The sequence below is a fragment of the Alligator sinensis genome, unplaced genomic scaffold (assembly GCF_000455745.1).
Source record: "Alligator sinensis unplaced genomic scaffold, ASM45574v1 scaffold20_2, whole genome shotgun sequence".
In the NCBI taxonomy this organism is placed as follows: Eukaryota; Metazoa; Chordata; order Crocodylia; family Alligatoridae; genus Alligator; species Alligator sinensis.
This window is the reverse complement of record NW_005842012.1, coordinates 2,332,077-2,345,530: the sequence shown is the minus strand read 5'-3', so window position 1 is coordinate 2,345,530 and position 13,454 is coordinate 2,332,077. Positions and strand designations below refer to the sequence as shown.

The 13,454-nt window shown below is 39.8% G+C and overlaps 1 protein-coding gene across 8 annotated transcripts in view; it reads left to right on the top strand.

Annotated features, from left to right (window-relative positions):
- ANGPT1 (angiopoietin 1) overlaps positions 1-13,454 on the top strand; it is a 274,023-nt gene that overhangs the window by 130,213 nt on the left and 130,356 nt on the right. For all 8 annotated transcript variants that reach the window (XR_003093647.1, XR_003093648.1, XM_025202019.1 and 5 more), the window contains one exon: positions 10,688-10,920. Coding sequence is in view for 6 of the 8 variants with exons in the window: in XM_025202019.1 (XP_025057804.1) it covers positions 10,688-10,920 (233 nt within the window). In the remaining 2 variants the exon portion in view is untranslated. The remainder of the gene's footprint in view (positions 1-10,687; positions 10,921-13,454) is intronic.

Genomic DNA, 13,454 nt, shown 5'->3' with positions numbered 1-13,454 from the left:
AGGGGGTCAGGCTAGATGATCTGTTCAGGTCCCTCCTGACCCTAGCTACTATGAAACTATGAAACTATGGCCAAGTATAAGATCATTCATTCAGAAAAGAACATGAGCTATACTTAAAGAAATGCTAGCTAAGGTAGCGAAGTCTCTCCTTGGAATCCATGACTGAAACGGGTTGAGGTTCACAGTGAATTTTCAGCTGAATATGAGATTCCAGAGCAGCACATGACCAAAAGAGTAAACTCTATCTATTAAACCAATTGTAAGTAGGGAGGCTATTTTATCTCTGTATTCAGCTCTAGCAGGACCGCTCCTGGAATACTGTGTTCAGTTTTGATGTCCACACTTCAATAAGGATGTTGTTAAACTGAAGTGTGTTGAGAGAAGAACTAAGAATGATTGAGGTCTGCAAAAAATGAGAAACACAAACACAGACTATTGAGCTTACCAAAGAGAAGGCTACGTGATTACTGAATCAGAGTCTGTAAGTAACTATATGGGGATCAGAAGTTTGATAACAGTAGGATTTTTAATCTAACAGATAACTGTATGACAAGATCTAGTGGCTAAAAGCTGAAACCATATAAATGAAAACTACAAATAAGGTTCTTCTATTTTTTCTAACAGCAAAGGTAATAAACCAGTGGATAAACTTAAGAGATGTAGTGGATTCCCTACCACTATCAAATCTGACTGTTTTTCAAATCAAGATTCTATAGTTTAACTGCAACAACTAGGCATAAAGTGATTTGGGAATGCCCCGTGGCCCATATTATATACATCAAGGCTGTCCAACTGGTGGTCTGTGGACCACATGCATCCCCCAAGGGGTTAATCTACCACACCCAGAATCAGGTTCTGGATGCCTCCCAGCTTCCATTGGTTTTCTGCTGGTGCTGCTGGAGTTTACAGGCTCCCCCCTCCATCATCCTGCTTCCCCTGCCTGTCCCTACCCCTGTGGCTTGTGGGACTGAGGTTGCTGATGGCAGAGGATCTGAGGGAGACCTGAGGATCCTGTGTTGCCTGGCATGGGGTGGTGGTGAGGACCCCTGTGACATGGCACAGGGGTGTTGGTTCAGTGCAGTGGTTGGAGAGGGGACACATAGCATGATGTACAGCCGAGGGGGGCATGTGACTTGTACAATGTATGGTTGGAGAGCGTGCAGCTCCAAGCCATTCTGAAGCTGGATAGTTCTGATGTAAGTCATCAGTCTTGGTCAGTGGTGCTCATTGTTTTGGCTCCATGGACAGATGAATGGCACAAGGCTAGTCCACCTCTGTCTGGACCAGGATGCAGCTCCAGGGGTTCCATGCCACTATCATCCAACTGGGATCTGGCTCCAGGGACCCCACACTGCCTCCTGCCCTGTCCTATGCTATTCATCTAATTTAATAGATTCTTAAATTTCAAAGAGACGTTTTGATCATCTAGATCTGGGGAGGGGGGTTCAACCTCCAACCTATGGGCCAGATGACATGGCACCAGGGGCCAGAACTGGCCTGCAGGCTGGGGGCTGAACACTTCTGGTCTAGATGAACAAAATGGTCTCCTTTTTGGCCTTTATATTTAAGACTCTATTAAATTAGAGGGATCATATGGCAACAAGCCAATGGAAGACAGAAGGAAAGAGATGGTGGAGAAAATAAATGCCCTTTGTAGAGAATATTATAAAGAAATACAGTGCTTAATGTTGATGCATTTACAAAGGTGATCAGATGATTAACTGTCAATCTGTTGTACATTTTGGTAATGTATATAATCTAATTGGTGTTGGTAATCAAACGTTGTCAAAGGTTGATCAGAAGCAATTTGATTGAATTGAAATTTGATTAAATGAGTTCACAAATTACATATATCAATTTATATATATAATATATATTTTATATGTATGTGTATGTATGTATGTTTTCAGTCCTCTTTTAACTGACAGGACAAAGAGTTGCCTTTTTGATCCACCCATTTCTGATTAGGATCAAGAATTTTTTTATAATGTGCAAGGGATAGAATTGTTTAAGCGATGTCTTGTGTATTTAATATTTTGTATTTATTTATGTATCTTAACAATGTGTCAGGGTATAAGGCATGCGTGGTAGTAAATAAACTTGACTTGCCTTGACCTTTGGGTGGCTACACTGACATGCATGATGAAATAGTCTGTGGCGTGACAAAATGGTCTGAGTCTGCATCTGGAAATAAGGAATGTGTTGAAAATCAATATATATACTGTATTGTCTCTTTTTAGAAACATATAAGAATAAGATAAGCTAAAAAATAGGAGGAGTGGGGCCTAATGCCCACAGTACAGTAATGAACTAGAGTGAGGCATCCTACACTGTTGCTGAAAAAAAGGGGATAGTGTGTAGTCAAGGCATTGGAGTAGGACTCAGGAGATCTGGGGTGATTTTTCAGCTCTCTCATCTGTGTAACACTGGACAGTTCATTTAGAGCCTTTTGTCTACACTCACTACTATTCATGTTTCAGTTTAATTATATGACTAGTCTTATTAGAGTCAAGGAAAAAATTAGGACCCTGAATTTGCAAACATTGTATGATAAATAATCTCACTCTGGATTACTCATACGCTTACATTTTCTAGTTGTTTCTATGTGTTTCTAGTTTTGAAGTTCTTTGTCTCTGTGCTTCATTTTCTGATCAAGTAAATAATATGTAATGTCTCCTTTTATATATCTTGCCTATTTAGATTAAAATCTCTTTTGAACAGGGACTGCTTCTTACTGTAAGCATGCAGCAGCTACCACAAGTAATCCACAACAATTGAGGCCTGTAGTGCTACTGCTAATTACAACTGGTGGTGGAGTATGGACGGGAGTCTTCATCCTTGTCCCATGCATAAAATTATTCTTACTTTTTAAAAGTGAAATTTCCATATGAAGGAAATCTAAAGAGTAACCATGACAATTATTAATAACTCATGTAGTATACAGCTGGTTCATTACCCCATATTACAGCAAATCAATGTTGCATCTCAATGGGGGTACAAAAGCATATTCTTTATCATTAGAGAAATATCTGCTCTAGCCTTAAACCCTGCACCTCTAAAGCAAGTGGCCTAATTCTTTCTCACATTTTATCAGTGTTCCATGGGATATACATGATAGGTGTTCCATGGGATATCAAGTGGGATAGATCTGTCTCAGAATTTTGCGGTATAATTTGGATGCTCTAGTGCAATAAGGTAACCTAGTATTATAGTTTCCTGAGAATGCTACATCTAAATTATAGACTCCTCTAGTGACTTTTTTTCTTCTACCAGGCAAATTAAAATTATGCTTTAATTTTTTTTTTTTTAATGTCCTTCCTTGAAAAGCTTTCACTTCCCCAATTTTGAGGAGGTCACTGGTGCCCTTGGTTAATTAATTGGTTGCCATTTCAATCAGCATGTAAGTGTGATAAGAAACTGTTTTCTTAGGTGAATCAGACAAATGTGTATACATATAGCAGACCTGCCACTCTGGATATTTCACAGAAATAAGTAAGACAAATTAAGTTTGCTTAAAAAGACAGACAGACTACTGGCACATTCAGTACCAGAACTGTCATGACATATACAAGGAAGATTATTATCTTTTCTCAAAGATACTTTTCTTGAACCTCTACGTTTGTGGGCAAGAAGTAAGAAAATAGCAACTCTGGTTGGAGTTTTAGGTGCGTGTTTTGATTTCACTGAAAAGATAGGGAATATTTTTTCACTTAATTACATTAAACTTTTCTGACTGCAATTTCACTGACTTCAGTGTACTTACACTGGTGTAAAGTGAAATGGAGACTCATGCCCCAGCATTTGACTGGAGTTTAAGACATATGGAAGCACAGAGATTATCACACCAGATCAAACAAGTGGCCCATCTAGTTGAGTGGGAACATCTAGTACCTCATGCTAAGAAGAGGTTTCACTGTTGTAGTGAATGATTATACAGAAACCAATCTCACAGACCACATCTATACAGTAAATGTGCCTCAAAGCACTAACCTGAAGAATGCCATGCTTTTCCAGAAAGGACCCTCTAAAACAGAAGCAGTATAGCTGTATGCATGTGACACCTTTGAGTAGGCTAATTACCACTGCTGAGCAGCAGGCCCATTAGCCTGACCTATGCTAATTACCCAGCCACAGTGATGTGTAGGCATAGCTATACTGCTTCTGTCTTAGGACACATCTGACTTGAACCAACTGGGTGTAAATGAGGGTACCACTGCTCTAAGTTCACCATAAATACCGTAGCATACCTAATTTGCCATTGGGCAGTTTTCTTAAGGAACCCGTCACAGCTATTGTTGTGTATGGGTTGTGTATGGCTTAAAATATAGGCGAGGCAAGGCTTTTTGTGACATCTTTTATTTTACCAACTGGAAATAAGGAGCTGTTGTTCAACAGGTCTTCCAGCTATACCTCTGGTCCAATAAAATATATGACATGCTTTCTGGACATCAGAGGTACAGCAGTACTTGAACCATACTAAAATAAAAAGATTTAAATCCCTTTTCTGATAGTCTTTATATTTGGCCAAAATCTTCTTACTAAAATATTAGACTACTCTTTACCTGTCGAATAAGTCAAAGGTAAAGTAAATCATCTTGTCTGTGCTTTAAAAGTCCAGACATTTCTAAAGATTACTTTTAATGCAAGAAAATCCCATCTCTAAGATCTGGTCTATATCCTGCTCCCAAACATATCTAACCTAAGGCTCTCAAAAAGTAAGTAAAAGTGTTTTTTAAACTGTCGGGTCTGGATTGGATTAGTGAATAAACCATATACCTTGCAACATAGGTTGTCTAAATCAAGCTTTCCTTCCTCCCTGGAGAGCTTCAAGAGCGCTGTCTACATGTTCCACTTCATCACCTTTTAAAATGACAGTAGACTTAACTAGAAATCTGTATTTTGGCTTCTGTATTGTCCTTCTAACCTCTCTAGACTTATCGGAAGGGCTTTTTATGAAAACTTTAGATGTAGTGCAGTCATGCTGAGATACCCTACTGGCTCACATGCTGACAAATGTAACACATCATTTGTATGGTAGAAAATGGATTTCTGGCCTCACAAAGATCAGTAAAATGGACAACATTTTGAAATAAGTTTAACACTTGAGGCAAATAAATGTTGCTTTTATTGCTCCCAAAATGGACACACACAATATTTAGGCTACAAAAAAATAACATTTGTTTCTTTATTATTTTGATCTCCCAAAGGTCTGTTTCAGCTCCAAGATGAAGTCTCCATAATGATAGTATTTACACTGGTCAGCTTATGCTTAACAGCAATTTATTTTTATTTTAAATACTGTAGCCCATCTGTCCTGTCACCCCCCAACCCCCACCCTACTCTATTATTCTCAATAGACAGGTTTTTTTAATGTTTGGAAAACCATGTGTACTCACAAGAAAGATGGGGGGGGGCCTTTACATCATAACTATAGCTCTTGAAAACATTATAAAAATGTCACATTACATAATTATAGTGGATAAATAGAGATCATTTGGTTTGTTGAGGGACCACATCTCCTTTTTTGTCTTGCACATCACAAAGTCCAAGGTTTTTTGCTTATTAAATAATAATCCATATAAAATCAAAGTAGCAATAATTAATGTTATAGGTTTCATTTTAAGCAATGTATTTTAAATGCCTTCAAAATGCATTGATGAATAATATGGTAAGCTAAAAAGTGTTGGTGATGTTACCCTCTTAATGGTGAATGAATCTTCAAAGATCTGAGTAGTTATAATAACCCTTTAAAATGATCTGAATTTATCTAGAGTTCTTTGGTCTCAACACCAAGCTGGGAAACGCTCAAACAGGATTTCTTTTTTTTTGTGAGATTTCTAGAACTTCCTTGATTTAAATTAGCTATAAACACGATGTATGAAATCCTGGCTTTTGGGGGTCAAAGGCCATGAGAGCAACCTTTCTCAGGCTATTTAAGTATTTAAGTACTTCTGCCCTTTGAAACTAGTTACTTCAAAGTCTAAGTCAAAGTTTGACTTTTGCTCATTCTGGGGTTTGAGAGAAGGTTTCTCACTGGTTCTTAATAAGACTGAGTGGGCATACACAGTTTTTGAATTTCTCACAGGGAATTCACCCATCCCAAAAATATCTTCTTATCCTGTATAACCACGAGATCTTTGTATCTAGGAAAATACCACTGCAGAAATGCATTTATGCGAGGTCATTACATATATATTCAAGAAAATATGTATCAGTTGTTCAATGTATTAGAGCAGTATTTTTAGTCTAACAAGCATTGTGTCTCCCCATCTTTGTACCATGAGTCTGACACTCTGCACGCAGATATAAAGACCTTATTGCTAAAGAAGTAAAACATCTGAATATGTCTGCATAGATTCCAAAGAGAAAAGGCCTAACAGCTATTTTCTCCTTGTTTGACTGTCATACTTGTAGTAACACTGGCCACAGTTAATAGTCATCACCATGGCATCAAATCCATTTACTGTAGTTTTAAGGTAGGAAACAAAGTAGCTGCCTATATTGTGGTTGTCAGCTCTTCCCTATTTTCCACAAAATGATGAAAACATATAGAGATGAAAACTGTTGCAGAATAAGAGCCACATACACTGCATTACTGACTTAAAGATTTAGGGACCTTGTCGTCTTTTCTAACACTCACCTAGGTTGGATTTCTGCTCTACCACTACCTTGTGAATGGCCATTGTTTCTTCAGTGGCTGGTGCACCTTGTACTTCAGCATGGACCATCATCTGCCATGTAGGCGTATGGCCACCACACAGCTGTTATGCACTGCGACGTGTGTAGCCTGTGTCAGACAGGAGTGCACATTGCTTTTTTCTAAAACAGTATCTTAGTGCACAAGTTGAACTAAAAAAAATTAAATGAACTGTTTTAGTCATATCCTATGTAAAATATTGCCATAATCAATATACTACTCTCTAACATTTCAGTTTCCTTGAAAGAACATGGAAAAATATTCTGTCAGAATTATTTCAACCAGCTTTAACTAGAAGGTATTTTTAACAAAATTTAACCTGGCCTCATGCAAGTAATAGATTGTCACCAAGTAATTCCCAAATAGGTTGGAGCTGAGCTACAGCATATATTTATTTTACAAATACATCTATTCTTTATTTAAAGGCTAGAAGTGATAGAAAACCAACTGCATGCCCTGGTAAACTGTTAAAATAGCTCTTTGTGCTCACAGTTAAAAAATCAGGGGTTTGTTTCCAGTTTGAATTGTCCTAGCTTCATCTTCAGTCCACAATGGCTTTGTCTACCAAATTAAATACCCCTTTAGTACTAGGCATCATTTCCTCTCATGAAAATGGAAGTGAGGATGATCCAAAGGAAGAGTGCTCTCTGCCTTCCGTAACTCCTCCACCTACTCAACACCCTGCCCTCTGATTTCATTGGGATAGATGGGATTATCTTGAATGATATATTTTCTTAAATGCCCTTTTAAGTCCAAAATTAATATTGTTTCAGAAAGAGAGATTTCCGTTTGGTTTTACCTAGATTTTTAAAGGCTTATATTATTTTACCATGAACAATAAACCTATGGACTGAATTTAATCTTTATATTGTTATCATTTGTAACAGTTTATATTAATTCTCCATGATTTTTAATAGAAACAGCTACATATGGATATTATTACATTTTTCAGTTAAGTTAAATGACCTGAAATTATGCAGGCACTTTGCCACTGATCTATTATTCAGAATTAAAAACAAAGATGAGGAGAGAGAGAAAATAAAATAAAATTGACTTGAATAGAAAGTGGTCTGTTGGCAAGAGTGAAACCATTGGTTAGCTTATGGGTATGAAAAACACCTCTTTTGGCATAACCAATAGAATCACTGATCCAAAGGTCAGCAGATGGGATGAGTTAATTTCTTTATCTAATATTAATGAAGCTTTTTTTCCTTTTGGTTAAATTCCCACAACAGTATTGAAAGTGTTGGCACTGAAAAACCTCTTGTACAATGGAGATGTCCCTCTGTGTCTACAACCCTTCTCTTTTAAATGTCTTCTAGAATTTCTTTGACCTTTATAAACTGTATGCTCCAGAAAAGGAGAGTTGTAGTTGAAGGGGAAAGCATTTGCATACATTTTTTATACAACTAGCTATAAAATTTGTTGAAATAGGGTCAGTGATGTTTATAGTTGGGGTCAAGATTTTTCTGTCTAGGGAGACATAGCAAATGGCCAGGATCCAGAGGTGCAGCCACTTACTATTACTTCTTCATGTATTTTTATTTTGTACAAGGACAGTTTTTTATGAAGTACTCTGAGAATATCTCACCTAAAAAAACAACTTCTGATTTGTCTTCTGGAAAAAAAGATCCCATCTATAGAAGCAGGCATCACTCACTTGGAGAATCTTTCTTTTCCCATCCTTCCATGCCACTTAAAATCACCCAGGGATCCTGCAAGTTGAGAAGCATGATTATGACATCAAGGGACACATAGTACAATTATACAAACATTTGTCTGAAATACTACATTGATTATTGCTTTTATTAAATCAAATTCATCCTCCATTATATGCATTGGAATAACTGTCCCAGAGTTAAATGAGATCTCTCTACCTTGTCAGGATGCCTTCACAAACTTCAGTTATGCTGTGTTTTCAATATACTTTCAGCATAATTTTCTTCATTATAAAAGTTTGTGAAATGTTCATTGCATTGCTTTATATATAATCTTAGATTTAACTATTTAGTATAAAATGATTGGTCAAGTTAGTCTGAGTGGTCAAGTTTCCTTCATGCAAGAAGCTATATTTCCTTGTGCCTTTATAAATATATAGCATATAAAGTCACCTATAAAAAATTTACAAAAGAATATAGGAGTAACAAGTGAGAAAAAATGTGAAGAGGAACACATAGACCATGAGTGCTTACATTAGAAGTTTGGGAGGTTAGATTGGATAAAAAATGGGTGCCCGACCTAACTTAGTTCACCCCCATGTGGACCTTACACTTAAATCCCTAGTTAGGTTGACCTAAGTGCCAAAATGCCAAACTGTACAGATGTTCACCGAGAGTTAAATCAGGCAAAAATGACTGGCCTGATCTTACTTAGTTCACCTGAGAAGAGCACAAAGTTAGATCAAGCAAACTAACCAAACACTTATACCAAAGCACAGTCCCAGGTGCACAGTCCCAAGCACAGTGTTCAAAGCACAGTCCCAGGGTTGGAAGGCCTAGCCACACCCCAGCCTGGGGCTGCCCTTTTCCTACCCCCCAACCCACTGGGCTATTTTTAGACCCCTGACCCCCAGATGGACAACCCCTCCTGTGGACCAGCTAACCATCTCAAGCCCATCAAACCCTCCCACTGATCCTGCAAACCACCACTGATGCCAGTTTTGCAGATGTTTGCTGGTGCCAAGAGATGGTGGTAGAGGGGGTTGGTCTGCAGGGGGTGTTGTCCACCTGAGGTTGTGAGAGGGGCTTCAGGGGCTAAAGAAGCCTTTAGTTGGGGGGAAATAGGGTCTGTGATCCCACCAAAGCCCCCCAGACCCTACTTGCCCACAATCCTGTCTCCCTTCCCCGCACAGAACTGCTAGAGCCCGTGATCTAGCCCACCACTCTCCCCACTGAACTTACTTAGATCAGGCTCCTGGCACTGGGAAACACCTGTAAATCTGGCACCAGGGGCAATTTGGCAGGATCAGGGGGACTGGGAATTTGGCGAGGTCTGGTGGGGCATAGCAGGGGCAGAGAGGCTCTCTGATCGTGCCAGTCCCCCTTCACCCTCTGACCTTACCAACCCACCATGGGAACCCTCTAGCTCCCCTGATCCTGCCTACCCCTCCTCCCACCTTGACTGACTTAGATCAGGCTCCCACCACTGATGATGATCTGTATACACCCAGTGCTGGGTGCTAACTGTACAGACAAACAAGGTTTTTTTTCCGGATCAGGGCCTTAAAGTTCAATATAAGAACCTCCCTGTTTGCAAATATTACACACTGTTACTGTGCCATATCTCATGAGGTGACCCAATATGAAAACCTGGTAGAAATATTTCTGATTTCTGTTGTGTGGTTATAGTTCTTTGTTTCACTGTTAATCTTTCAAAAATTCTCTCCCAAATTGGTTATATTGGTAGGTGGGTGTTTTTATTATTGGCCCTATGTTTCATTTGTCAATTCCTCATTATCCTGAAGGTTTATCTTGCACTCACTTTCAAGAATTTACACAATCCTGCCTCAGCCTTACTGCATTCATCTCTTATTACATTCACTTCCCTATTCATTTCTTTCTTCCTCTCCTTCCTCTGACTTTTTTTTGCAAAATTGTAAGTGCAGTTGCATGCCTGATTTGGTTGTTTACTTCTTTGCACAAAACACAAAAAAACTGCATGAACCACTTATTACTTAGCTAAATAACTGACAATTTGTGCGTGCGTTTTCTTCAGTTGGGCATGTAAATTTGAAATACAATAGCATGTATTTTTGCATGAGTAATTTGGAAAGCCACAATAACATATCAGTTATGTTTGGGTAGTGGATAGAACATTACAGTCCACTGGCTAATCATTTTCGTTAAATGTGTAGATCTGAGGAGTGGGGGGTTGTGTTTTTATGCTGAAGTCTAACAATGGTCAAAAGATGAAATAACAAGATATAGGCAGCATCTTCTATATTCATAAATATATTAAAATTAACTAATGATAGCAATTTTTTTTTTTTAGTTTACTTGAGCATAAGATATTAGAAATGGAAGAAAGACATAAGGATGAGTTGAATACTTTGAAGGAGGAAAAAGAGAATCTGCAAGGCTTGGTTTTACGCCAAAGCTACATAATCCAGGAACTAGAGAAGCAACTAAACAAGGCAACAAATAACAACAGTGTCCTGCAGAAACAACAGCTGGAATTGATGGACACAGTTCACAGTCTGGTCAATCTCTGTTCCAAAGAAGGAGGTGAGACAGCAACATTTTAAAAATTAAAACTGGAAAAAGATTTCTAGGGGGGGAGGAAAAGAGAGTGTTTTGAAAGGAATTGAAATTTGTAGGTTCAAAAGAAAATAAAATATGACATTCTAAACTAATCAGGCAGAAAGCAGGGCATCTTAGAGATGAGCTCATTCAGAAAGGAATAAACTTTTGTAGGCGACAACCTACTTTGTCAAATGCTATAAAATAGGCTGTTGCCTATGAAATCTTGTGCCTTTCTGAGTGAGTTGGTCTAAGGTGCCCCCCCCTGCATTGTCTTCTGCCTAACTTCAGACTGCCATGACTAACTACCTCTCTAAACTAATCAAGGCCAAGCAGCTGGTGAGAGCTTTTGAACACAGTCAGATCTTAAGACATGGCTGAAACTGAACCTGATGTTTAACTTCCTTAGTGACTTAACATAGAATTCTTATGATACATCCTTAGATGATGTAAATTGGCACTCCTTCATTGACTTCAATGCAGCAAGTCTCATTTTTACCCACTAATGATGTACTGTATCCTTGTGACTAGCTTTCTGATCTTTAGTTTATCTGTTTGCATTGTTTGTTCCTGATTATACCGACAATATATTAGGTACTGTATGAACAAGGCATATGGAATTTACAGACCTCCAAAAATGTCAGTGTAAATGAAGAGACTATATAAGCAAAGTCAAATAGTAAATTAATATTAATAGTAATGTTAATCAGTGATGATAACTAGTAATACAAATTATTTAAAATATACTAATCAGTATATTTAGTATATGAATATAATACAGATACACACACACACAATGCATATGTATTAATAAACTAATGCAGACACAAAGATTAGTAAAGCATTATTGAAAAGCAACTGGAGATTACTTTCCACCTATATATGTATAGCTATAGTCTATATATATATACAGACCATAATATTTGTCTCATTTTGTGTGTTTATGTGTGTGTGGGTGTGTGTATACATATACAAACAAACAGCTGATATGTAGAGTGAGAGTTGCTCCTCAAACATAACTTGTTAGTGATCATATTTCCTGTGGACATCTATGAAGAAAGTCAGGAAGGATTTTAATTCTCAAAGTGAAGGAACCTACAAACTAACCCTTAGGGTACGTCCACACATGCAGGTGTGCAGGCGTAGCAGCTCAAATAGGAGCAGCATAAATTTGAGCTGGGTATTTTTATCCTCAGCACATGTGCCTAGATATTCACTTTGGTATGGGGTAAGTTGTGCCACTTGGGGCAAAATAACCTTGTCTGGCTCCTCCCGGATCTGCAACCAAGGGGAGCTAGAGGCTGGGGCCAGCACCTGTGCTGGCCCCAGCAGTTTAAAAGCCTGCCCTGGTGAACAGGTCAGGGCTACTTGCCCTCAGGAGCTTCTGGGGCCCAGCCAGTTGGTACCTGGGGACAATACCCCTTGTGCCAGCAGGACTGCTGACGCAGCCCTAACTTGAAGTGGCCCCTGCTTCCTCTACCCACTGCAGCAGTCTGGCAGTGGGGGCTTCTGCCTGGCTGTGACCTGCTGCCACTTGCAATAGCATCCACACCCTTGGACCTGTGGCCCCATGGCTGCACCCCTGCCAGACCAGATGGGGTGCAGCTATCACCCAGAAGGTATGCTCCTTGTGGTGACCCACTTTGAACTGTCAAAGCATGTCCTCTTGTCCCCAAATGGCCAAGAGGTTAGCCACCTCATCTGCCCTCCTGCTGGGTCCCCAGTGCTGGCCCTGGACAGCCTCTTCTGCATGGGTCTTGCCACTTGTCTCACCAGCAGAGAACCTGGTATTCCCTGTTTATGAATTGCAGATTCTCTGGTAAGAAACCCAAATTATCTTATTTAAATATACAAAATAGTGTTCTTCCTGTATTAAAATAAAATGGCACTATATATAGGGAGGGCAATATTTTATTGATGTATTTGGGCAATGTTGGGCAATGTTTTGTTGATAAATTTACAAGTGTAAAGCAATTTCAAGAGGGAGGCTCGGGGAGTTTGTCGGTGGGTGTCGGGCTTGTGGGGGTGAGGTTTGGGGTGGTATGGGGCTGTGCAGAGATCCAGGCTTTATGCCTGGGTATGTGGATGAGGGGTTTGTGGGGATGGCTTGGGGATGTGGATGTTGTGGGTGGATTGTGGAGGGATTGTGTGTGGGGTGGGGGCTGCTCAAGAGGGGTGAGTCCCCTGCCCCTCAACAGTCCCCCTGCACAGCACATGGACTGCCCCCCCTGCAGGCTCCACAGCTTCCCCCCACAGGGCATAGGCCCCCTCTGCATGGCACACATATGCCCCTGCTGTGGGGATGGCTTGGGGATGTGGATGTTGTGGGTGGATTGTGGAGGGATTGTGTGTGGGGTGGGGGCTGCTCAAGAGGGGTGAGTCCCCTGCCCCTCAACAGTCCCCCTGCACAGCACATGGACTGCCCCCCCTGCAGGCTCCACAGCTTCCCCCCACAGGGCATAGGCCCCCTCTGCATGGCACACATATGCCCCTGCAGGGCGCTCATGCCCCCCCCACTC